Source organism: Crinia signifera, chromosome 5, assembly GCF_055691185.1.
Source record: "Crinia signifera chromosome 5, ASM5569118v1, whole genome shotgun sequence".
Lineage (NCBI taxonomy): Eukaryota > Metazoa > Chordata > Amphibia > Anura > Myobatrachidae > Crinia > Crinia signifera.
In genome coordinates, this window is record NC_139221.1 from 311,871,631 (window position 1) to 311,898,195 (window position 26,565).

The 26,565-nt window shown below is 45.2% G+C and overlaps 1 protein-coding gene and 2 long non-coding RNA genes across 3 annotated transcripts; 2 read left to right on the plus strand and 1 right to left on the minus strand.

Moving 5' to 3' along the window:
- Nucleotides 1–988: 988 nt before the first annotated feature.
- On the plus strand, nucleotides 989–25,670 carry C1GALT1 (core 1 synthase, glycoprotein-N-acetylgalactosamine 3-beta-galactosyltransferase 1). Its single transcript, XM_083189478.1, has 3 exons — nucleotides 989–1,427; nucleotides 8,678–9,345; nucleotides 21,800–25,670. The coding sequence occupies exons 1-3, from the start codon at nucleotides 1,196–1,198 to the stop codon at nucleotides 21,980–21,982; spliced, it is 1,083 nt and encodes a 360-aa protein (XP_083045604.1). The 5' UTR covers nucleotides 989–1,195; the 3' UTR covers nucleotides 21,983–25,670.
- LOC146081327 (uncharacterized) lies at nucleotides 14,424–15,592 on the minus strand. The gene is made up of 4 exons (XR_014475110.1): nucleotides 15,555–15,592; nucleotides 15,326–15,454; nucleotides 15,136–15,232; nucleotides 14,424–14,619 (listed from the first exon to the last, which is right to left on the minus strand). It is a non-coding gene; the product is annotated as an uncharacterized LOC146081327 (long non-coding RNA).
- Nucleotides 16,808–17,775, plus strand: LOC146081328 (uncharacterized). Its single transcript, XR_014475111.1, has 3 exons — nucleotides 16,808–16,877; nucleotides 16,971–17,067; nucleotides 17,580–17,775. It is a non-coding gene; the product is annotated as an uncharacterized LOC146081328 (long non-coding RNA).
- Nucleotides 25,671–26,565: the final 895 nt, after the last annotated feature.

Here is a 26,565-nt window from a genome sequence, read left to right on the forward strand (position 1 = left end):
CCCCAACTTCTCGGAGCAGTGTAGAGCCAGCCAATCCCCCCTGAGGTCCTGGGAGGCAGGATCACATGCGATATAGGGGTTCCGATCTGATGCGCACGGACCGCATTATTATTGGATCGGAGCAGATCTAAAACACTTGCGATTTGACCAATTTCACCTGATTTCTTTGCCCAGTTTGTCGGAATCGGGTGAAGTCGGGCCAAATCGCACTAGTGTGGCTACCATTACTCACTATCAAGTGACCAGTATGCCTCTCACTTTATTTTTTCGTCATCACACCCCTTTTGCTGCCACTGCTTCAACCCTAGTTTATTCTGAAGCTATAAATATCAACTTTCTAAATTCCCATCTGGCTGCATGCAGGAGTGGCGGGGCTGTTTAAACCGCAAACTGTGGGGTGTTAGCGGCACTTTATGTCACCATGGCCGCACCCTCTGCTGTTCAAACCCATTATTCACAATGTTTTACAGCAGGGGGAACTGTTTTGATGCAATTCTAACTGAAGTTCCGGGAGTCTCTGTAGAGGGCCAGGAGAACCCCAAAATCCAGGACTCTCACAGAGAGTATGAGAGAGTTTGCAAGAATATCTAAACAACTGATGTTAATTGGTTTTTTTTTAAATATGGGGCCAATTTATCAATGAGTTTTAGCTATTTAAAACTCCTTGTGTGTGATAAATGGTGCTCAAACCAATCGGCTCCTGTCATTTTTCAAACACATGACAGAAGCTGATTGGCTGGAGCAACAACAGTTATACTACTCAAAGAGTTTTAAATAGCTAAAACAATAATCATAACGATAATAATAATAATACATAAATATTTGTAGAGTACAGTTTACTGTGACCCAAGAAAGAACCATAACTAGTACCATTCTGTATGCAGCTCAGTGACTGGAGATATCCGGATGTGTGCTAGGACTAGGAGAGCGCTGTGCCAGTACCCGTTCTGGTTTGTGTGCCCACACATCGACGTGATGACGTCAGACGCAGGAGGCCCCTCGGCAGCGGCTGATACCTGGTGATGCCGGGGGCGGGGCTGTGACTGCCAGTCGCCTCCTCCCAGTCTAGGCTGCTGCTGATTCTGTGTGAGCCTGGGAGGAGTAGGGACACTGGATAGAGTGCTGTGCCGCCGCCGGCCGCAATGTGACGGAGCCCGGGTCCGGCAGGCAGCTACTCCCGGGGGCTCGCTAGGAAATGGTCCTCACCAAGTCGGCGCTGAGCCTGGCCACCTTCTGCCTGGGCCTGGCCATCGGCTTCGTCTTCTGCTACGTGATCTTCACCATCGCGCTGCGGGAGAGCGGCCAGCCCAGCGCCGCCGTCATCCTCTACAACGACCCCCATGGGAGGCACCACCACGCCGACGGCCCCGGCGACCGGCTGGCCGGACACATCATGGACTTCAACGCCGACGCCCGGCAGCATCATGGTAACCTTCGCCCTGCGGGGCATTTCCTCATCATCATCACCCCCCCTCTCCAAGTCTTACTGACACTGACCAGTATGTTCCCTTACTGACACTGACCAGTATGTTCCCTTACTGACACTGACCAGTATCTTCCCTTACTGGCACTGACCAGTATCTTCCCTTACTGGCACTGACCAGTATCTTCCCTTACTGGCACTGACCAGTATCTTCCCTTACTGGCACTGACCAGTATCTTCCCTTACTGGCACTGACCAGTATCTTCCCTTACTGGCACTGACCAGTATGTTCCCTTACTGACACTGACCAGTATGTTCCCTTACTGGCACTGACCAGTATGTTCCCTTACTGGCACTGACCAGTATGTTCCCTTACTGGCACTGACCAGTATGTTCCCTTACTGGCACTGACCAGTATCTTCCCTTACTGGCACTGACCAGTATCTTCCCTTACTGGCACTGACCAGTATCTTCCCTTACTGGCACTGACCAGTATCTTCCCTTACTGGCACTGACCAGTATCTTCCCTTACTGGCACTGACCAGTATCTTCCCTTACTGGCACTGACCAGTATCTTCCCTTACTGGCACTGACCAGTATCTTCCCTTACTGGCACTGACCAGTATCTTCCCTTACTGGCACTGACCAGTATCTTCCCTCACTGGCACTGACCAGTATCTTCCCTCACTGACACTGACCAGTATCTTCTGACACTGACCAGTATCTTCCCTCACTGGCACTGACCAGTATCTTCCCTTACTGGCACTGACCAGTATCTACCCTTACTGGCACTGACCAGTATCTACCCTTACTGGCACTGACCAGTATCTACCCTTACTGACACTGACCAGTATCTACCCTTACTGGCACTGACCAGTATCTACCCTTACTGGCACTGACCAGTATCTTCCCTTACTGGCACTGACCAGTATCTTCCCTTACTGGCACTGACCAGTATCTTCCCTTACTGGCACTGACCAGTATCTTCCCTTACTGGCACTGACCAGTATCTTCCCTTACTGGCACTGACCAGTATCTTCCCTTACTGGCACTGACCAGTATCTTCCCTTACTGGCACTGACCAGTATCTACCCTTACTGGCACTGACCAGTATCTACCCTTACTGGCACTGACCAGTATCTACCCTTACTGGCACTGACCAGTATCTACCCTTACTGGCACTGACCAGTATCTACCCTTACTGGCACTGACCAGTATCCCATACCCTCCAACATGACCCATTCCATTAGGTACAAAATGCTCTGTTCCTGGACTTCCTGGCGTGTTCCTACACTGACCAGTATTCCCCCCCCCCCCCCCCCCCCCCCATACTGACACTGACCGACGTCTTACCATACTGACACGGACCGGTATCCCCCCTCCCCCAAACTGATATGGACCGGTATCCCCGACACCCCTCCCCATGCTGACGGTGACCGGTATCCCCGTCACCCCTCCCCATGTTAATGCTAATATCTCCCCTTACTGACACTGACTTGTATCCCTCCTCTTCCCTTGATGACCTAGACTCACTGTCCACTACCACATTCCTTACCAACACTGACTTATACCAACCACAACACTCTCACTGATGCCCCACTTTCTAATATTGGGCCTAATTCATACTTGTACGCAAGTGCAGATGCGATTCTCTAGGCTACGGAGCAAGTGATGCTGAGTGTGTCAAACTCATTTGCAATAGGGGACACATTCGCAGCCCACATGTACAAACCAGGAGCATCGAGGCTCTAGGTGGCACTATGGCTATGCAGACTGGACATGGCAGTAGCGGCTCATACGCCATGTTGTCGTACGTATGAGCTCCTAGCCATCAGCATATACACACCTTGATAATGGCCATGACCTGTCTGCGTAGGCTATCTCTGATCGGCCAATATCCTACTGGCCCTGACCGTCGCCAAGAGATTATACCTTGTCTGGTAGTTTGGTTTTGTCTTCCTAATCAGTGCCCATTGCTGCAAGAAGGCAGAAGATGGTGTAGAGGAGCGCTGTGCAGTCGGCCTGTTGTGTGTTGGGGATCAGTGGCGGGAGGCAGAATTTGAAAAAAAAAACACTGGGCGGGCCTCTGATTGGCCAATCAGAGGCCTCACATTCAAGCAGCCGATTGTCTGAGAGAGCTCTCTCGGCCAATCAGAGGGCCGCCCAGTCTTTTGAAAGTTTTTTTAAATTCTGCCGCACGCCAGCCCTCCTGCAAAGCGCTCCGCTACACCATCTTGCCAGCTCCCCGAAACCACCGCCAGTGCTCCTGCCACCGATCGCATCGCTCATGCAATTCGATAAATATTATGTGCTGCTTTATATATCGATTCGACTGGCTGGCCCGCGCATCCCATCGGGTGACGCATTCAACGTGCATACAAACCTTCGATTTATCGCACAGATGTGGTAGAAATCGCAGGATTGTATGCATTATCGCCCTAGTGTATGGCCACCATAACTAGTATACTGCAGTTATTAAGGGCAAAACTTCTGTCTGCTGTGTACCATGGGTTCCCAAACTCTTCAATCCCTGCGCCTTACAGTATCTACCCATAGGCCATACTCATGTAAATGATGTCAGTTGTTCTCACCTGTCACCGTGCGGCTCAGTTACTTGGGCACAGGGTGGTGCTTTTCTTTCTGCACATATTTTCTGATTAGCATCCAACTGAACTGGTTGCATTTCTCACACTGACAGGTGTCATTTGATGTGGTTGTGGACAACCCACCCAGGACACCCTCCTGCTTGTGCCCCAGCGCACCCTTCTTGTGCCTCACGGCGCTAGTTACGCACCTTTGTGTTGCATAGCTAGCCGCGCTGCAGTGTGTGTTTGCAGTAACATTTATTTGATTTTATCTGCGTATATAGTTCTGCTTTCACTATATATCTATATGGGATATGGGGGCAGATGTATTAAGCCTGGAGAAGAGATAAAGTGGAGATAACTTGGAAGAGTTAACGCACCAGCCAATCAGCTGTGTTTGAAATATGACAGTTGGGATCTGATTGGCTGGTGCATTATCTCCTTCCACTTTATCTCCAGTTTATCTCTTCACCAGGCTTAATACATGTGTCACTAGGTCGACGGGGTTTTTAGGTTGACACAAGTATTAGGTCAACATGGGGAAAGTCAACAGTCAAAAGGTCAACATGGGTTTTTTCACTGTTTTATGTGCCGACAGGCGGTATTTCATGCCCTACAGCTTGGTGGGAGAATAAAATATTGTGCTGAGCGTAGTGATGCACCGTGCCCGAAGCATGACTACATTTCAGTGTTTGTGCCGACTGTGTCGACACTCGGGTAAAAAAAACCAGTGAAAAACCACATGTTCCCCATGTGGACCTAATGCTTGTGTCGACCTTCTTTCTGTCTATTTAATGATCCATACCCTCCATATAGTCATTGTGTTTATGTTCTTGCCTTTATTACTTGATTAACATTTTTTTTGTGTGATTGACACTGTGACATACTTTGTGTGTGCTGTCAGTCACCCTTTGACTGTCACTAACTGTTATCCCCCAACAAAACAGATTTATCTTTTATTAACAAACGAAGATCTATGCAAACAATGTACTAGCATTCCTTAAGTTAAAAGGGAAAAACATCTGGTATAAGGAGGTAAAGGGCATACGTGTCGCTTCCTGTGATTCCTTATGTATGTACCAGTTACATGCAGTATGTACAGCAGATTAAGTGCTGCATTCACCTTTCTGGGTGACTGTAGAGGTGATATGTAGTCTTGGTATAGAAAACTAGGGAATGCACCATACAGACGTGTCCTGTGTGTAATATACTGTGCGTTATAGCAGAACGGGGCCCCTAAGACGTAGCCTGTATGTATGCATTATAGCTGATCAGGGGTCTGTATAGCCCTGTACACACACACACAGGGTGATTTCAGCCGAAATTGCCAGGGATCTGGTTGCTGAGCGAACAGATCCCCGTGCGTACAGGGCAATGATCGCCAGGAGCATGCTCTTGCGACCAGCGTCTCCCCCCACTTGGAAATTTGGTCGCTGAATGATATATCGATAAGCGACCAATCGGTCCGTGTGTACGGAGCGTATGTATTATACTAAGCTTTATAGCAGATTGGGGCCCCCACAGGCCTGGCCTGTGTGTGTTCTACTGAGCATTATACCAGACCAGGCCCATAAAGAAACGCAGGGCCCGGAGTCCGCCCTCCTCTTGGCAAGTGCCTGAAATGATGACAATAGCACTGTTGTATTATATGATTATTAGAACTGCCACCACATTATGTAAGGGACAGAGCGAAGCTGCAGTACAATCCCAGTGTACCAGCTTCTTCTACCACATTTACTTTGTGTTGATCAGAGCCCTCAAACTTCACACTAGACCAGAGAGCAGCTACCAGGAGGAAGAGACAGGAGCCTTACCATGAAGTGGGAGATTGTAAGCTTAGAAAGTGCAGTACTGGTTCTGTTTACGTTTGTGTATTTATGTATTATATGTTTAACCTTTTCTTGAACCTGATCTTATTTAAATGTTTGAAATACCAATATTCAGGGCTTTTACCCCTCCCCCCAGACTCCCGTACTTCTCCAATGAGCTGCAGAGTAGGATCATTTGGATTACATTTGGAAACCCCCCCTCTAAAAATCCTGCGTTTCCCTCTGAGGGCCCCTACAGGAATCCTTCCATTACATCATGCCTGTTTTTCCACTTTCGCTCTTACTCATTTTTCTGTAGGGAAATATTGCACAGAATAAATGATAGTTTTACGTTTCCCTTTGCTGCGACACCATACCCGTCATCACTAATAACGCATCCTATATACCATAGTTTAGGGTTGGCATCAAAAGGGGGCCATGGAATAATAGTGACATTGCGGCGTCCCTTACAATGGTATGTATGGAATCTGCTGCGCTATATAAGAACCTGGTAATAGATAAATAAATGTAGCCAATGTCTGCTACGGACACACCGTTTCTTCCTCTGTCAGTAGACATCGGAAAGAAGCATGCGATGGCTACGTCGACTGGAAATGTGTATGGGCTCAAAAAAAATTTCAGATGCTGATCAAGTATGCCAACCATCCAGGCAGCCAATTGCGGCACATGTTGCTTATACAGCACAAGGGGGCGTGTCTGGTCTGGATTTCTCATTCGTTCACACAGCAAACTCCAGAACCAATGAGCTTGCTAGTAACAACACCCTCAGACAGCCATTGTTGTTGTGAAAGTTTATTGAATGCGCCTGAAGAAGGTGCGGGGAGAGGAGAGCTCACCGAAGGTTTCGCATCATGAGCCCCACCTAAGATTCAATGAATGATTTAGCTTTTAACACAATGGCTGTCTTGCCTAACAAGCGACTCCCTGTCAGGAGTCCAGATATTGCATAAGCGTCAAGGGACACATTTATCAAAGCTTGGAGACAGAAAGTACTAACCAATCGGCTGTCAGTTTTCAGGTTGTTTGAAAAATGACAGGAGCTGATAAGTTTGTACTTCGTCTCTCTCCGAGCTTTGATCAATCTGCACCTAGTTGCTTAGACAATATATGAACTCATGTCTCTTTGTTAGTATCTCTCCTCAAGCTGTGATAAATCCTGTCAGCAGACGGGTGTGGGTCACAGGGTCTTATTCTAGTTCACTCGTTTTGACAAAATCCTTCTTAGATGGACAAAACCATGTGCACTGCAGGGGGCAGATGTAAAATGTGCAGAGTTAGATTTGGGTGAGTTATTTTGTTTCTGTGCAGGGTAAATACTGGCTGCTTTATTTTTCCATTGCAATATGAATCTCACTTTGAAGTAAAACCCCACCCAAATCTAATTCTCTCTGCACAAGTAACATCTGCCCCACCTGCAGTGCACATGGTTTTGTCCATCTAAGAAGGATTTTGTCAGAAAGAGTGAACTAGAATAAGGTCCATAGTCACATTAGCACGTCCCCTCGTATGGCTTGCTATGCTTCAGACACTAATATATCCCCCCACCACGCCGTTGTGGACGGTAGGGTATGAAATACTGCCCCCAAAAAAGTGACCTTTTAACTGTTGACCTTCCTATTGTCGACCTAATTCTTGTGTCAACCTTCCAACCCTGTAAATTATAGTTTTGTCAACCTCAGGGCTCGACAAACCCCAGGCGACCAGATTTTCCTCTCTGGCGACTAAATTCTGGCCTGCAGTCTGCTGATGAGGTAGATAGGCCGCAGCGGCGTGTCCTAGCTCGCCTCTTGCCTGCCTAAGCCACCTCCTCTCAGCATACAGATCTCTTCCCCCTGCTGGGGATCCTCTGCTGAGCTGCCTCATGGAGCTGTAGCTCTGTGCGCGGCTTCCCTGTGCCCGGGTCTCGGCAGAGAGACTTGACACTGCAGCCGTGTGAGGTAAGTCCAGCTCCTTGCCCCTTCCTGCACCTGCCGGAGATCCCCTGCTCTACCCGGCGGTGAGGGCACAGTGGGCAGTTATATGTAGAGCGGCTGCTCCGCTAATTGCTGCAGCTACGTGCGCTTCCTCTGTGTAGGAATCTCCTGCACATCGGCGACTGCTGGCTCTGGGTGTCTGCCTCTGAGGTGAGTGGGAGACGGGTGGCTGGAGGGGAAACCAATTGTAGTGCCCACTGCTTATATATCACACACCACTGCTGCTGATGTCATTATAAACGCAAACTACCTTACCAAGGGCATTTTTTAAATGTCAATCAAATGTATGTCGACCTAGTGACCGTATTCCCAGAGGACACTAGGTGGAGCTCTGTTCAGACACACCCACCCCTTATACCTACACATCTCCAAATGGGAGAGCCTGGGGCCCCCCAACAGCTCCGTAATTTTGACGGGATGATGACTACTAAATATATGAACTTTTTTTTTATATTTTAAATCAAATAAAACACACTGCAGCTTCCAAAACCTGTGCAGTTCCTCTTCCCTGCTTGGGGGGGGTGCTCTCTGCTGTGATGCTTCTAGCACACTGTTGTCTGTATTTCAGCACTGATATGCAGACCAGACTTGTGCTAGAACTACCACAGCCCTGGCAGGGAAGAGGAACTGCTTGGGTTTTTTGAAGATGCAGGGTGCTAGAATGAACTCTAATATAGAACACTGAAATATACAAAGGGAAACAATTATGGGTAACTGCAATAGACCAGAATAAAGAAATGCGTTTCAATAGTTAAGGATCGGATGAAACATAAAAAAAAGAAATGTTTTCCACGACTGTAATGGATTGTCTGCACGTATCTTTGTGTAGTGTCTTCTCTAAACCAATGCCATCTGTGTTCCCCACAGATGAGGACGTCCATGTATCTGAAGACCTCTACAAGAATGTGAGGATATTGTGCTGGGTCATGACCGGACCTCAGAACCTGGACAAGAAAACAAAGCATGTTAAAGCCACTTGGGCACAAAGGTGCAATAAAATCTTGTACATGAGCTCAGAAGAAAATAAAGATTTCCCCACGGTTGGCCTGGATACTAAGGAGGGAAGGGACCAGCTTTACTGGAAAACAATCAAGGCCTTCCAGTACGTTCATGACCACCACCTGGACGATGCCGACTGGTTCATGAAAGCGGACGACGACACCTACGTGGTGGTGGACAACTTGAGGTGGCTCTTGTCAAAGTACAAGCCGGAGGACCCCATTTACTTCGGCCGGCGGTTCAAGCCCTATGTGAAACAAGGCTACATGAGCGGAGGGGCCGGCTATGTCCTCAGCAAGGAAGCCTTAAAAAGGTTTGTAAACGCGTTCAAGGAAGAGAAATGCACACACAGCTCCTCCGTGGAAGACCTCGCTCTGGGGAAGTGCATGGAAAGTATTCATGTCAAGGCAGGAGACTCCAGAGATACCTCCGGGAAAGAGACCTTTCACCCGTTTGTGCCCGAGCATCATCTCATCCAGGGGTATTTGCCAAAGACTTTCTGGTACTGGAATTACAACTACTATCCTGCCATAGAGGTAAGGCGCTGCATAGGCTCGTATTGGCTCAGTGCGGCTTTAGCCGCTGTGTGCTCAGAGATCCCAGCTAGGTGTGGACGAGGTTCACCTTTAAGCAGCTGGAACTAATCCCCCTGGAATGCTCGCGGCCCGGCTTACCTAGCAAAGGCAATAATAGTGCAGCATTGGCCGCAGCCCAGTGTACAGATCTATAGATAGCTCATTGTAACCCTGTATACCAATTATACATTCTTAGTTAGGCGTTGCGTTTGTTCACAATAAAGGAAGTTTTGTGTTGTTAACCCCTTCAAGACTCAAGACCCTTTCACGATTAGTCACCCCTGCAAACTAGAAAATGACATAGTAGGCAGCAATAGTAATGCAGGCAGGATTACAATACACAGCTTTTGTTAAAATCCCATTCACTACTTTTAAATGAAGTTCCCATATTTTAGGGCGAAATGACGGCTTCTGTAATGTACTTTTACTTTGAGCTGTGACCGTTTTCTCTTTGAGCTGTGACAGTTTTTAGCCCACAAACTCTCCACGCCACCCCCAGGCCCTATGTGCTCCTACCTCCAATCTACACAGCTCCCTTTCTCCATATCCAGTTTGAAACCGATCAGTGTCCCTGCAAAAGTTGCTTTCAATTTCTGTTCTGACATTTTTTAGCACACAAAGAAATAATTTGTTCCGTCGAGTGGCCTCTCGTGGCCCCTGGCGGGACTTCATCTCATAGAGGTGAGTCGTTAGCCTTTTATATATAAATAGATGCTCTTGTAGAGACATTGCGGACTAGCGCCCAGCGATTCCATTCAGTGTGATAGGCATGCAGCGAGACATTAAGGCAGGCATGTCCAGACTATGGCCCTCCAGCAGTTGTGAAACTACAAGTCCCATCATGCCTTGCCACAGTTTTGCTATTAGGGAATGCTAAAACTAGGGCAAGGCATGCTGGGATGTGTAGTTTCACAACAGCTGGAGGGCCACAGTTTGGACATGCCTGCATTAAGGGGACACAGAGTGCAGGTAGTGTCCTTTATTCAGAGCGGAGCTGTCACATACACATGGCAATATGGGGGGGTTGGGGTCAATCACAGAATTAAATGCAAGACGGATGCAATTGCTTCTGTATTGTGTGCACCTCTTTTCCGTTGCTGGCTCATCTCTCTGTATACACCGGGTACACAGCTGCCGTTCTGACGCACTTGCTCTTTTCCTATACAAGGTGTATGTAGAATGTGTACACATCTCTTTGGACACGTCCTCTCTGGTCCTTGCCTGTGTTACAGCCTTTCCATGTAGATCCAATTGTGTACACACACACACACACACACACACACACTTTCCATTGACATTCTATGGGTTAACTGGAGAACTTCAGGAAATGCCCTGAAGAACACAACTGATTGTATTACAGTAACATCCGTATTCTATTCCTTGGGTCACTATTCATATCCAGCCTTGTTTCCTCCAGTTCAGGACACAGCAGTGTGAGACGACGCCTTGCCATACCCAGCAGGAGCATCTAGCACTATTGTGTTCTGCCTAGCATTCTCCCTAATGCTGGGTAATACATTATACAATTATCTGGGCGATCTGCCAAAACACCAGCGCATCCCAGATAATTGTACAGTATTTGCACAGCGAATCCATTTGGCATGCCATGCTGAATCATCCGGTATGTCTGTCCAGTGCGCTGTTTTGAAGGGGTTTGGTTTGTTAGGTCGATGTATATTAATGTTTTAAACAGGGAAATGTTCTGCTTGGCAGCTTCCAGTAAGTGCAATAATCTCACTGTGACTGGCAGTCATAGAACTATTGTGTATACCGCTAGAAAAGTCTCCTTTTGAACAAAAGACACATTTATGGAGGAGGAAAACTAAGTCAAAGTCAATTAAGCTAGTGACACATAGTCATTGTTTATACACACATCACTAGACAAATAAATCATTCATACATACACAAATTAGCACATACAGTACAGTCACTGCCCCAGTGCTGCTCCTCCCCTCTTAGTTGATTGCAGCTATTGGTCACCTAGGTGGTGTGCATTTGCATAGTGCATGGTTTGGTACAGTGACTCCCCAGTGGTGCTCCTCCCCTCTTAGTGGATGGCAGCTATTGGACACCTAGTTGGTGTTCATTTGCATAGGACATGGTTTGGCACAGACAGTGACTCCCCAGTGCTGCTCGGCCCCTCTTAAGACCCCCATACACTATACGATTTTGGGACGATTTCGTCCGATTTCGGCACTTTGGGCCGATAACCAGATGAAATCGCCCCAAAATCGCAGGTGTGTGATATATGATCCGATCCGATGCGCGGTCCCGTGCGCATCGGACCGGATCAGGGAGGTCGGACGGTCAGCACATAAGATCATCCGACCTCCCTGTATGCTATGCATATGCCTGCCCACCTGACAGGCATATGCATGCAGACACCGGGGGAGCACGGCGGGCAGACACACTGACCTGGCCGGGCATGCTGTGATCACAAATAGCAGCGCTGCCGCTACGGGACGGGACGCACAGTGGCGGCTATTAGCTCTCTTAGCCAATCACAGAACGGCCGGTCATTTGACAGGTATTTTGAAAATCTAATAGCCGCCACTGTGCTTCCCGTCCCGTAGCGGCAGCAGCGCTGCTATTTGTGATCACAGCATGCCGGCAGCCGGCCAGGTCAGCATCACTCGCCGCACCCGGCACCCGCCGGGAACTTATTTGAGAGCCGCCGCCCGCCCCCACTACTGCCGCCGCCCGCCCCCACTACTGCCGCTGCCCGCCCCACTGCTCCTCACCGCCCTGCAGCTCCCCATTTGTTTTACATGTGATAAATCGCTTGCGATTTATCACATGTAAAAACTGGCTCATCAAGTGCCAAATTATATGTGAGCCTCCCGGGGAGCTGCCGGGCGGCTCACAGGAGAATTGGGTCCGACTTGTCCTAAGGACAAGTCGGCCTAATGTATGGGGGCCTTTAGTTGACTGCGCTTATTGGTGACCTAGTAAGTGCGCACACACACAGTACACTCTAGATATCTTAATTTCTGCATGGGATAGATAGTCAGGGTCTAATTAATTGTTCCAGCCACCCTAGGCTAATATAGAAGTGGCCTCAGATCCATTCATATTGCCACTTACCACTCAGCATCAATCACAGCCTTAGTGAAGCCAGCAGCGGCTCACAGGATGTTCCCTTCCAGCGTCACCCGGCAGGCACCACTGCTCCCACAGTTCCCGGGGGAGATCCCTTCCTTGGCCCGAACACCAGCGGCGCCAGGAATGTCTCCTAATCTCTGCGCGATCTATTGCACTTGCCCTGCGCCCCCTATGACCCAGTGCTCCAGGCTGCTGCTTGATCAGTCTCTTGGTTAGTCAGGCCCTGCGTACAGTTCTTGTTAGTGCGGTGTGATGGCGTATTCCATTGTGTTTCCTGACCGTGTGGTTTGTTGTAATGATTTTGTATAGGTTTCTTGTACACAGCCTGATAAGCATTATTAGAATGGCAGGTAATGTATAGATAACGTCCCACGCCTGTAGTGCAATGTGATAAGGGTGTCACCTGGTATGCACAATGAAACTGGTCTTTCCCGCAGGGCTGCTGAACTTAATCACATCAGGAAACAATGTGTCTTGTTATATGCAGGAACTTTAGTGTGTGGATGATTGTGATCAGCATCTGGGAGTGCCCAGGTATTCATAGCAAATGTTATTGCGGCTATTAGTCTTCAGGTGTCCATACTCACATGTTTCCGATGGATCCGGATGATCGGGAGGAAAGCGGCCAAATCAGACCTGTGTGGACATCCGGGATACGGTCATTGGGTCACCAGCAAGTTGTTAGACAGTCATTAGGTCGACATGTGTCTAGGTCAACTTACAGGAGGGTTGACATGAGTCTAGGTCGACAGGGCCATTAGGTAGACATGGGTTAGGTCAACAGTCAAAAGGTCAACATGGGTTTTTTGGTTTTTTTAGCCATGCGCCGACAGGCTGTATTTCATGCCCTACCATCCACTCGGGCGTGGTGGAAGAATAGCGTTGCAAGGCACCGAGCCCGAAGAATGGCGACGCGGTGCACTTTAACCTGTGTCCATGTCAACTGTGTCGACATTCGGGTAAAAAAAAAGTGAAAAACCCCATGTCGACCTAATGACTAACAACTTTCTGGTGATCAACTGATCCACATGTGGACATCCGATCCGATGCGTGGTCCCGTGTGCATTGGATCGGAGCAGGCGCTGCATGTATGATCTCCAACTAGACCCCACAGAGCAGTGTATAAACACACTTCTACCCCTTTTACACCGCTGAAAAATCTGGGTCAGCTGCGGGTTAGACCCGGATCATCGGCGGTGTAAATGGGGTATATCCGTGTCCATTGTGTAAATGGCCCCGCTGCGGGTGCGTGCAGCGCTGGGGAAGATGTGCCCAGCTGCTGCGGGAGGAGGGGGGGGTCCCTGCGGCTGCTGAGGGGAGGGGGGGTACCTGTCCTGTCAGCCTGCGGTCGGAGCTCAGCGGAGGGGATGATGTGCGCCGCTGCTGTACCATCCCCCGGCAGCCGGTCCCTGCGGCGAATGGACAGTCAGTGTCGGCGGTCCCTCCAGCGCATAGGAACTAGTACTAGTTCCCATGCGCCAGAGGGACCCCCTGCCACTGACTGTACATTCGCCGCAGGAACTTCGCGGCTGCGGGGAGTGGTACAGCAGCGGCGCACATCATCTCCTCCGCTGAGTGAGCTCTGACCTCGGGCTAACAGGTACCCCCCTCAGCAGCCGCAGGGACCCCCCTCCTCCCAGCACCCGGGGACAGCACTCCCCATCTACCCCCTAAAAAACACTGAACCTGGGTCAGCATATATATATATATATATATATATATATATATATATATATATATATATATATATATATATATATATATATATATATATATAGATATAGATATAGATATAGATAGATATAAAAGACAAAGAGGTGCCCGATACCGCGCACTACGGTTTTGTTGCAGCAACTCTAAGGATCCCCTGTTAGGCAGGACCCAGGTAGGTTTAGAGATGAAAAAGGAAATAAGAGTTCAGAGTGCGCTACCAGAAATTACACAGTTTTTTTAAAACACAATATGATTTAATATAAAAGCCTTATAGGCAATACATAAAAGTGCAGAAATACAACAGCTTTTTTATTTCAGCAAGTTTCTGTTATTCACTTGGTGAAGCAGGCCCAACGCGTTTCGTCATGGAAATGACTTCATCAGGGGCTTATATGTAACATTTTTGATAACCAAATGGCACTGTAAATTCAATACAGATAAAAAATTGTAAATAAAAAATTTCATTTGTACATTTAGAATAAAGAGACATTTTTTGGTGATGAAGGATATAGAACGGAGAGGAGGATGAGGGAGAGAAAGCGAAAAAAGGAATGATATATATACACAATATACAAAACGTGATTGATTTATACATGATTTCATTACTAATTACATGGTTTAAAGTTCGTGAAAAGTTGTGATTCAATTCTGTGATAAACTAATACATACATTTAATAATGTTAAGTTTACCAGGGGATTGTGCTGATCCTAATTCATATGGTTATATATAATACCAATGTGATTCAGTGATGAACATATACATACAATTGATGAATATTTACAGAGGGATCTTCCTGATCCTGATGTATGTGATTAAATACATATAACAACAATATTAAGAATTAATATTAAACAATTATAAATCTCGTGTTTAGATGAGTGAATACCCCACCCAGGTGAAGAAGAAAAATATAAAATAATTGTATATATATACACCTTTGTACAACTTCAATTATCATATACACTGGTCGATTTGTGTGATATACACTGGTCGAGTTGTGTCAATAATACAGTATCGAAAAAGAAACAACATCTGGAGGAGAGATATAGTAATAGAATGAATGTTCTAAAATATGGAGTAACCAAAATATCTTCTTGTGGAGAACTGCTGGTTTTATCTACTTACAGAAGCTTGTTTGTACCCGTGATCTAGGGAAGGAGCAACGGCCAGTTCTTTTTAAGGGCCTGATATGCGGGGGTTAATAACCACAGAATAAAGCCTCAAAGTAATTCCTTTGTGACAAAATGGTCCCATCTAAAAATGAGTCAAAATGTGGACAATTGACTTAAATGTACATACATAAGATACTTATATGGCAGTGATTGAAAAACCAAAGATAAGGATAACCACTTACATGTGTTAGGGCAACCGGGTGTGCACTCTCTGGAATCCAAAAGCTGAATGGATACCAGTGTGTTCTGGTGGATATATATAGGGATTTCAGGAGTGACATCACTTCCTGTATGGATTTGATTACTCTTGGACTTTAATGCTTAAATAAGCTTCTCAAGCTTATATTTGGATGACCAAATGTTATTCAATTCTTTAGGTATGATGTCCTTAAACTATGGACATAGCACTAAGCTTTAATATTGCTTTCCTAAGCTTGTAAAACCTTAATTAGGTGGTGGTACTTGAAATTTTGCCCTTACTTAGCACTGCTGAAGTGGTCCTACCTTTAATAGCTTCCCCGTTTTTGGTGAAGGCAAAATCACTAGGCAGAAATGGCCGCGGTGATCCTTATTAGAAATGATTCACCTCACTCCGCTTTCTGCTGGGGATTAGATGAGGGGACATTGAATTAATACTTATCCTATATAAACACCTTGTGTACTGCGCTCTCTGCTTTTCAAAAAAAAAAAAAAAAAAAATATATATATATATTTTTTTTTTCTCATATATGGTGCATAAAATTCAATGTTTCATATCTAATTCAATGTTCTATATCTAACCCCCAGCAGAGAGCGCAGTACACAAGGTGTTTATATAGGATAAGTATTAATTCAATGTCCCCTCATCTAATCCCCAGCAGAAAGCGGAGTGAGGTGAATCATTTCTAATAAGGATCACCGCGGCCATTTCTGCCTAGTGATTTTGTTTCACCAAAAACGGGGAAGCTATTAAAGGTAGGACCACTTCAGCAGTGCTAAGTAAGGGCAAAATTTCAAGTACCACCACCTAATTAAGGTTTTACAAGCTTAGGAAAGCAATATTAAAGCTTAGTGCTATGTCCATAGTTTAAGGACATCATACCTAAAGAATTGAATAACATTTGGTCATCCAAATATAAGCTTGAGAAGCTTATTTAAGCATTAAAGTCCAAGAGTAATCAAATCCATACAGGAAGTGATGTCACTCCTGAAATCCCTATATATATCCACCAGAACACACTGGTATCCATTCAGCTTTTGGATTCCAGAGAGTGCACACCCGGTTGCCCTTACACATGTAAGTGGTTATCCTTATCTTTGGTTTTTCAATCACTGCCATATAAGTATCTTATGTATGTACATTTAAGTCAATTGTCCACATTTTGACTCATTTTTAGATGGGACCATTTTGTCACAAAGGAATTACTTTGAGGCTTTATTCTATGGTTATTAACCCCCGCATATCAGGCCCTTAAAAAGAACTGGCCGTTGCTCCTTCCCTAGATCACGGGTACAAACAAGCTTCTGTAAGTAGATAAAACCAGCAGTTCTCCACAAGAAGATATTTTGGTTACTCCATATTTTAGAACATTCATTCTATTACTATATCTCTCCTCCAGATGTTGTTTCTTTTTCGATACTGTATTATTGACACAACTCGACCAGTGTATATCACACAAATCGACCAGTGTATATGATAATTGAAGTTGTACAAAGGTATATATATACAATTATTTTATATTTTTCTTCTTCACCTGGGTGGGGTATTCACTCATCTAAACACGAGATTTATAATTGTTTAATATTAATTCTTAATATTGTTGTTATATGTATTTAATCACATACATCAGGATCAGGAAGATCCCTCTGTAAATATTCATCAATTGTATGTATATGTTCATCACTGAATCACATTGGTATTATATATAACCATATGAATTAGGATCAGCACAATCCCCTGGTAAACTTAACATTATTAAATGTATGTATTAGTTTATCACAGAATTGAATCACAACTTTTCACGAACTTTAAACCATGTAATTAGTAATGAAATCATGTATAAATCAATCACGTTTTGTATATTGTATATATATCATTCCTTTTTTCGCTTTCTCTCCCTCATCCTCCTCTCCGTTCTATATCCTTCATCACCAAAAAATGTCTCTTTATTCTAAATGTACAAATGAAATTTTTTATTTACAATTTTTTATCTGTATTGAATTTACAGTGCCATTTGGTTATCAAAAATGTTACATATAAGCCCCTGATGAAGTCATTTCCATGACGAAACGCGTTGGGCCTGCTTCACCAAGTGAATAACAGAAACTTGCTGAAATAAAAAAGCTGTTGTATTTCTGCACTTTTATGTATTGCCTATAAGGCTTTTATATTAAATCATATTGTGTTTTAAAAAAACTGTGTAATTTCTGGTAGCGCACTCTGAACTCTTATTTCCTTTTTCATATATATATATATATATATTATTATTTAAGGCAGGGCTGACCCAGGTTCAGTGTAAATGGTGCAGACCCAGGTCTGACCCAGGTCAAAGTGCTGTGTAAATGGGGTATAAAGCAGGGTCAGACCCTGGATACTCCAGCATTCAAAGACCAGGGTTTTTGGTGTAAAAGGGGTATTAGTAGCTGATGGAATAAAGGACTCTGTTTTGTTTGTGGCTCTGTGATACAATTGAAAGCATAAGGGAGGTGTCCGAGATGCTCTCGCTCAGGCAGCTTGCATATGATTGGAAGGGCCATTTGGGTAATGCAATTTACCTTGGCTGAACATTGAGTCAGTGCCCCACCCGGCTGGGTTATGAGCATGTAGTCTTCTGTCCCTGTTTAGTTTCTTCAGTGCAGGACAGGTTGTTCTGTTCAGCAATTAACGTGCTATATAGATCTTTCCCTGAAATGGAGAAAATGAATCAAGTCGGTTCTTTGGCTCCTTCTTTTTTCTTTTTTTTTTTTTTTTTATATGTGATCATTTCAAGGACACATGTTAAAATGGGGCAAATTATCTGAGAATTTTTCTCCTGCCTCAGGTGACAAAGAAAGATTCCCGAACAGCGAATTGATCCTGTCATTGGATGCCGAAAAGGCATTTGACAGACTACATTGGGGATATTGAAAGATGGTGCTGTCCCGCTTTGGCGGCCATTTTTTAGATTAGATTTTTGCCTTATACTCAGTTCCTTCAGCAAGGATCTTCGTGAATGGCTGTCTCTCCTCGGGGTTTGATATCACCAATGGTACCCGACAGGGGTGTCCTTTGTCCCCCCCTTATATTCACATTGGCTATTGAGCCTCTGGATGAGAGGATTAGATCCACATTGGGCAGTATTCAATGAGAAAAATTCTCCGTGCATGGCGAGAGATTTTTCTCTCGCCATGCACTCGCCCTGTTCCGGAGGGCTCGCTGCCACTCCTGCTCCCACTATTCAATGTGGTTAAGACTCGCCGCCACTCGCGGCGAGTCTTAACCCCTGCAGCGGACGAGCGTCCGCGGCAGGGAGCTGGCAGGGAGCCGGGGGACGGTGGCAGCCAGGGAGATTAAAGTCTCCCTGGCTGCCCCAGAACATATGTGGAGGGGAGGAGGGCTCCCCGGGACCCAGGCAGCACAAGCTGCCCCCCCCCCCCCCCTATAGCCAGCGGGGGACCGTGTATTCACTGCACCCGATCGTGCATATGTAATGATCGGATGCAGTGAATATATAAATATCTAATGAACGGCTCGAGAGCTCCGGCCCCCTGCTAGCTGCTCTGTGTAAAAAAAAAAAAAATTTTAATATTTTTTTTAAAATTAAATATATATTCATGTGCTATAAGCACATGAATAAAAATAACATGCCCCTTCACAGAAAAAAAATCCTGAAAAAAAACCTTTTAGTTTAAAAGTTCACATTCCAGTTCTCCATAAAAAGATGGAGAATTGCTACACGGAGAGACACTGCGAAAATCACTTAAAAAGACGGCGAAAATATCACATTGAATAGGGTGGTTCACTTTTGGAGAGCAAAATGCTCCTTCCAACGCGAAAATAGCACAAACTCGCCATAAAACACGGCAAATTTTTCTCATTGAATACTGGCCAGAGAATCTGAGGGGTCCTGATATAGGTGGCTCATCACACATAATCAGTCTCTTTGCAGATGTCATCCTTTTGACCTTACTGAGCCCTGCCATGCCACTCCCGATACTACATACATTGCTAGATGACTTCTCACATATTTCCTACTACAAACTGAATACATCTAAAACAGAGGCCCTCCCCTTTAACACCCCCAGGGAAGACATTCAGCTTCTTAAGAATCAATACAGGTATGCATGGCAGTTTAAATCTATTAAGTACTTGCGGGTTCATGTAGCTGGGGACTGCGATGTATTCAACTGTCATTTCAAACCGCTATTGAGTTATTTGGGGAAAATAATAGATGTCTGGTTACTGCACGAGATTTCCTGGTTGGGCCGCATTGCAGCTTCCAAAATGATACTACTGCCAAAACTCTGGTATCCCTTCCGAGCTATACCCAGAATCCCGCCTAAACATCTTAGCACTAGCTTTAATCAATTGTTTTGTAGATATATCTAGAAAGTGATTTCCACCTCACTGACTTGCTCTGGCTTCCTAGTCAGGCAATAACAGTGTGGTTGGGCCCAGGGGCTGCTATTAGGGCCACATTGACTGTATGGCATAAATTGATATCAGACGATGCAGATATATTACTCCCTGGCCCGGATCTGTCTCTCCTTTTCATAGCTTCCCTTATACCAAACTTGAAATTGGACTCCTGGCATTCCCATGGTCTGGCTCACTTGAAGGATCTTTTTTTTTTTTGCAGGTAGTTTAGCATCCATTGCAGATTTGCAGTCTAAATACTGTATCCCTAAGCAGGACTTCCACAAATTTCTCCAAATACGCCACTGGCTCCATAGATATTCAAAAAATACTACATCCTCCTCTGCATTTCCAAGAATATTATACTCCTGGTTCTCTTCCCAGTATCATAGAGGTGGGATTTCCAAATGGTACCAGTATGACCTTATCAAATCAAAAAAGGTGAAACGGTACTCTTTACCTAGAAGGGCGCCCACGATTTTGATCGTGGGCATCGTTAGTAAAAACAAAATTGCGTTGATCGCATGCGACCAAAAAATCGCATGCGATGCGACCGACGCGATGCCCGCGATTTCCCATAGGGAACAATGTTAAATGTCCCAATTGACCCGATTTTCCTGTTCAATGTCTCAATTGACCCGATTTTCCATAAGAAACAATGTTAAATGGCCCACAGAGGCCAAATAGCCACCCTGAAGTGTGAAATGGCCCCCACAATTGTTAACGCCACCCCACGATCAACGTCAACCCGAAGCGTGGCGAGCGCAGCGGTACGCGTCTTACGACCTTTTCATACCCCCACTATCCACGTCGGCGTGGAGTTGAGAATAGAATAGTGTGGCGAGCGCAGCGAGCCACCGAGCCCGAAGCGTGGCGAGCGGACGCGGACAGCTGTGAAGCCCGCGAGGGGACGCGTATACCTGTGAAGGTGTCCGCGTCCCCTCGCGGGGCTCGCCACGCTTCGAGCTCGGTGGCTCGCTGCGCTCGCCACACTTTCTATTCTCAACTCCACGCCGACGTGGATAGTGGGGGTATGAAAAGGTCGTAGGACGCGTACCGCCGCCCCTTGTTGTATAGCGAGATGTGCATTGTTAAGTGTGCTGTTTACCTTAATAAAAACTGAATATTTAAAAAAAAAAAAAAATTATACCACGTCTGCAAAAAAAAAAGTGCCGTTGCACACAATGGGGCAGATGTATTAAGCCTTAACAAGAGATAAATGCAAGGGTGATAAGGAGAGATAAACGTCCAACCAATCAGCTTTTTACTGACTTTTTTCAAACACAGCCTGTAACATGGCAGTTAGCAGGTGATTGGCTGGACGTTTATCTCTCCTTAGCACCCTTGCATTTATCTCTTGTTAAGGCTTAATACATCTGCCCCAATAATTCTAATAAACTCTGCAATCTAACTTAAGGTTCGTACACATGGAGAGATTTGGTCGCTGAGCGATTTTGACTCCAAATCGCTGAGCGCCCCGTTTTCTGGTGATGAAAACGGAGACATACCTGAAAAGTGAAAATGCTCCCGCCACCAGTACAGGGCTGGTGGCGGGAGCGCGCTCCTAGCGACATCGCTCTGGATAGACAGGGGATATGGCACACACATGGCACAGCGATTGTAATTGAGCTGACCTTTGTGAGCACCCATTTGGTACGGGCCTATGTGGCGACCAGTGCAGAACCTTTATTTCCCACAACTCATCACTTTGTAGCAAGTACAAAAACTCTCCAGAAGAAAATCTATTGGGTAAAAGGGGTAATGTACTGTATTCTGATTCAGAACTTTTGCATAGAACACTGTGCTGATCATGTGATGTTTCTGTCACTCTAGGGCCCCGGCTGCTGCTCCGATCTGGCCATATCTTTCCACTATGTGGACTCTACGACGATGTACCAGTTGGAATATCTGGTCCACCATCTCCGTCCTTATGGATACAAGTACAGATATGACCCCGATTCGCAGAATAAGCCTCACCAGCAGGATGTGAAGGAAGCTGCTGAAAAAACTGAGTAAATGCCCCAAATTACGTTTTTCGTTTTTTTGTACTCCAAGCGGAAATGCACTGATCTGATCTTTTCCAGACCATCGACTGCAATTGATAAACAACTGAAAAAAAACTGAATTTTCTTGAACTTTATCGGGATTTTTTTTTTTTTTTTGCTCATCGTATTTGTTTTGTTTAAGAAAAAGTGGTCTGATATTAATCATCTGTTTTGTAAAAAACAGATATACATTTGGTGATCTTATGAACGGACTTCGCCCTCTTCTAATGACAATCATTGGCTTATCTGTGCGGAAACCAAACCTTTAATTTGCACAGTTCATTTAATTGATAGGTTTTTTTTTTTTAATCTCACATTGTACTAAAACAAATAGGTGCTTCATTGTAGCCTCGGTAATCTAATCTCCCCCCCCCTTCCCCCTCCTATTTTCCCTGCCAATGGGCCACAGATGCACTAAGCTTCAAAAGTTATGCAATTGAGAGTGGTTAACAGCCAGCCAATCAACTGCTGCCTGCCATGTCACAGACTGTGTTTGAAAAATGTCAGGCAGGAGCTGATTGGCTGGTTGTTTATCACTCTCCATTTTATCACTTCTTAAGTTTAGTGCATCTGGTCCAATATCTTGTATCTATACAAATAATCCTATTCCACAATCCTATAAGTCTACTTCCAGGTAATGCCTTCTCTGTATCATATCACATGATGGACACCAGGTCCTATTCTGACAAGTATGATGGTGGTTTCTGTTCCCATCAGGCAACATCTTGTCATGTGATAGGTAATTGGTTAATTCTCTCTAATGCATTGTCCAATAATCTGCCTAACACTATTATTTATCCAATAGGAATTGCTCATTGGCGTCCTCCTACATGTCAGTATACAGGCAGCTATACATGGACTCCTTATTTTGTGTAATCTAGAGGTAGATGTATGAAGCGGTGATAAGGGAGGAGAAGGGAGAGGAGGAGTGGCCCATGGCAACCAATCAGCTTCTCGGTATACTTTTATATTATGGAAATAATAGATGTTCGTTTAGTGCTGATTGGTTGCCATGGGCCACTTCTCCCTGATCACTTCTTCATACATCTGCCCCCTAAGATCATATCTCCACCCAACCCTATCATATGTACTGTACAAGGTTGTCCCAACACACCACCTGCAAAGCCCTGACCATTGCAGAGACTGGCGGCATGACCACACCTCTTTGCTAGCCCTGGCGGGATTAATAGGCCAGATATTGACCGTGGCAATGCTTGCAAATGAGATCCAGGACATAGGGGTAGATGTATGAAGGGAGAAGTGGTGATACAATGCCTGGTACTTTATCACCGGCCAATCGGCTCTGGTGTCTCTAGCATGTAACAGTCAGGGGCTGATTGGCCGGTGATAAAGTACCAGGCATTGTATCACTTCTCCTCCCTTTTCATCGCTTCGTACATCTACCCCACTGTCCTTTCTTCTACCTTGTTAGATGGAGATAGGACATTGTTGTAGACCAGAAGCCCTCATCTGTATCCCTTCACAAAGTTGTCCATTGCATACTCTTATAAACTAATGGAGGTAAATGTAATAGTTGCCGGTGGTTCGGGACTTCAGGCGAGATTGCTCGTTTTTTTTTTTAAAGCGGCAACCTGGAAAAACCAAGAATGCCTGTTTGTTTGTTTTTTTAAAGTATCAATCATTTTCAAGACAAAACCAACCTGCCCTGCCTTCTAAATGATTGCTGCTTTAAATACGTGGGCATTACTGCCAGCACCTCTGGCAGCTCGGACCCTAGTACATGTCCCCTGTTGGGTTAAATAACCTTCCACGAGTATGGATTACAAAGTGGTTCCCACCTCCAGCAGGTTTAACTTACTGGTTTATACATTATCCTGAAAATAGTACAGAATACATTGCATCCGGCTTCCTTTGGCCACGCATGTATATAATTGGGCTGCGTTGTACTGCGATGTTACACGCAGCTGCTGATGATTCATTCAATGTTATAGGAGGTTTCATAGGTCCCAATGTATGACAACCACTGCAGACGGACATCCCCGCTAATAATGAAGGATCTGCTCTGAAAAGTGGTTCTTCGACAGACATATATATCATTTCTTTCTCTCTGATAGTTACCTCTGGCTTAGATAGCTGTGTTTTATTTGTCAAAGGACATCCTTTAGCGCTCTCCGTCTATGGAGGAGGTCCTCTTGCCGACGCGTCTTTTGTCATCCGGAATTATTTATTTTAGATTATTTATTTTAAACCGTGCCAGGAAAGTTGTGTTGCTTACGCCATAGATGGGCATTATCGGAACTCTTGGGGATATTACTTTCCAGTATTGCAGAGACTTTCGTCGCATTTTATTCTGAAATTGCCTTTATTGCAGTACGTGTCATTGAGCTGAGCAATGCTAGGTCTCCTGCTTCTTCTTGTATATAATTACCACTTCCATGTGCCTCATTGTAATGACTTTTTTTGTTTTTTAATGTCATTTCCTCCCATTTGGGGGTGGGGGGTGATGTGGGAGGGGGGTATTATACCGGCCTGCAAATAAAGGTAGAACCCCGTTCCATGGTTGCATTGTATGTGCATTTCTGGAAGGGGGTATGAGTCAACCCAATTTAGGTTGACCCATGAAGGTTGACACCTGAAATAGGTTGACAGGGTCGGAAGGTCAACAAAGTTGACAGTCAAAAGGTCGACGTGAGTCAAAGTGTACCGCGTCCTTTCACATGGCTGGCTATTCTGTTCTCCTTCAACACCCTAGTGCACAGGTTCTCAAAATCGTTCCTCAGGGCCCCACACAGTGCATGTTTTGCAGGTCTCCTCACAGAATCAAGTCAAGTAATTTAGCTCCACCTGTGGATCTTTTAAAATGTGTCGGTCGGTAATGATTGCACCTGTCGGGTGACCTGGAAAACGTGAACTGTGTGGGGTCCTGAGGACCGAGTTTGAGAACCACTGCCCTAGAGGATTGTAGGACATGATATAACGCATGTCAGCTAAAAAAAAAGTGAATGTTTACATTTTGACTGTCGACCTAATGCTTGTGTCGAGCTTCAAACCCTGTCGACCTATTTCAGGTGTAGACCAAATGCATGTCAACTAAAATCGGGCTGACTTATTGGTCTATCCCTAGATGGAGTAATTGGCTGGATAAAATCCCACGACCTTGTCTGCGGAGAAAGATAAGGCATACGCATCATAAAAGTGCCTAAAGGTTCATCTGTTTGAGAGATTCTGTTTTTCTTATTGCAATCAGTAATGTTACAAATAGCAAGCACGGAGCCTAGAACGCAGGGTCTCAGTCCTGGACTGAATGATTGGCTGTGTTCCTTAATGAGGTCATGCAGCTGCAGTGAGGCCTAGGAGCTGTTGACCACTCATCTAGCTGCATCCGTGTTTGTATCTAGAAGCTGTCTAGAGTTAGATGACATCACAGCCCGCTGTTCTTTCCGGCCAGCCCGGAACCCTGCGGAATATTGATTCTACAATGTCACTTTTACATATCTATCATAACAGGTCCCTAGCTGAAGTCTAATTGGAGATTTCTAGTAAGGGCGCTAGTAACTAAGTACACTTGATTATTTAGGAAAAAAAATCTATATTTTTATATCTGTTTTTATATATGGAAAAAAACCTTCTGATTTTTGAATTAAGTTGACAATGATTGTGTATCCAGTAACATTAAACAGTGTTTTAATAACAATTTATCAATTGTGATTTTTTATTTTTTTTGTAAATTATAAAAATGTTTTAACCACTCAACATTTTTTGTTCCATACAGTAATGTAACTTTGATGTTTGTGTCATCCAAATTGACTACAGGCTTGCGTGTGTGTGTGTGTGTGTGTGTGTGTGTGTGTGTGTGGTGGGGTGGGGTGAATATGTTCCCCTCCTGAGGAGACGGCTTCTGGGTACAGTTGTGTATAAGTTACCATCGCTAACACATGCATCTGCTAGCAGGAAAAATCATTTGATGGTTCGAATGGTTTCTCCTGCCATCAGAAATAATTCGGTCTCCACTGACTTTTTTAGGTGGAAGCAACAAAAACAGATTGAGGTGCTCCCTCTGCTGGCGCCTGGTTGAAGGAATATTACGTTCCTGGGGATGGAGAAAAGATCCTCTTCTCCAATATAGATAGATAGGTTGAGGTCAAATAAAACACCTTACGTCCCTCTTAGAGGTATAACGTTCCTCTTCTCCCAATAAACCGACTCTTAAGTAATGGAAAATGGTCAAAGGTCCCTCCGGTTCACAAGGTTGTCCCTCTCGTAGGATGGGTACCCAAAAAAAACAGAGAGTAGTAGATGGTGTAATACCATTTATTACAGTAAAAACAGACAGAATAAAACAGAACAAACTTCACGGGGTTATATGGACATGTGACATCAATTTGAAAAATGGCTAATTACCAGATGAGATGGAGAATCAGAAAAAAATCTGTTTCTCAAAAAGCGCTCAGAACACTTGTGGAGATGGATTCCGGATTTCCCCTCCAAAGTGGGCCAAGGAAGATGTTTAAGTAACCAGTCCAGATCAAAGATGTCCACACGCCAGGTCCACCAGGTACCAGAACTCCAAATGCGTTTTCTCCCACTGCTGTG

Excerpts from the sequence above, each read along its gene's own strand:
- C1GALT1 (XM_083189478.1), top strand. The coding sequence starts at position 1,196 with ATGGTCCTCACCAAGTCGGCGCTGAGCCTGGCCACCTTCTGCCTGGGC. Across the intron at positions 1,428-8,677 it reads CGACGCCCGGCAGCATCATG|ATGAGGACGTCCATGTATCT; the intron begins GTAACCTTCGCC and ends TGTTCCCCACAG. Across the intron at positions 9,346-21,799 it reads ACTACTATCCTGCCATAGAG|GGCCCCGGCTGCTGCTCCGA; the intron begins GTAAGGCGCTGC and ends CTGTCACTCTAG.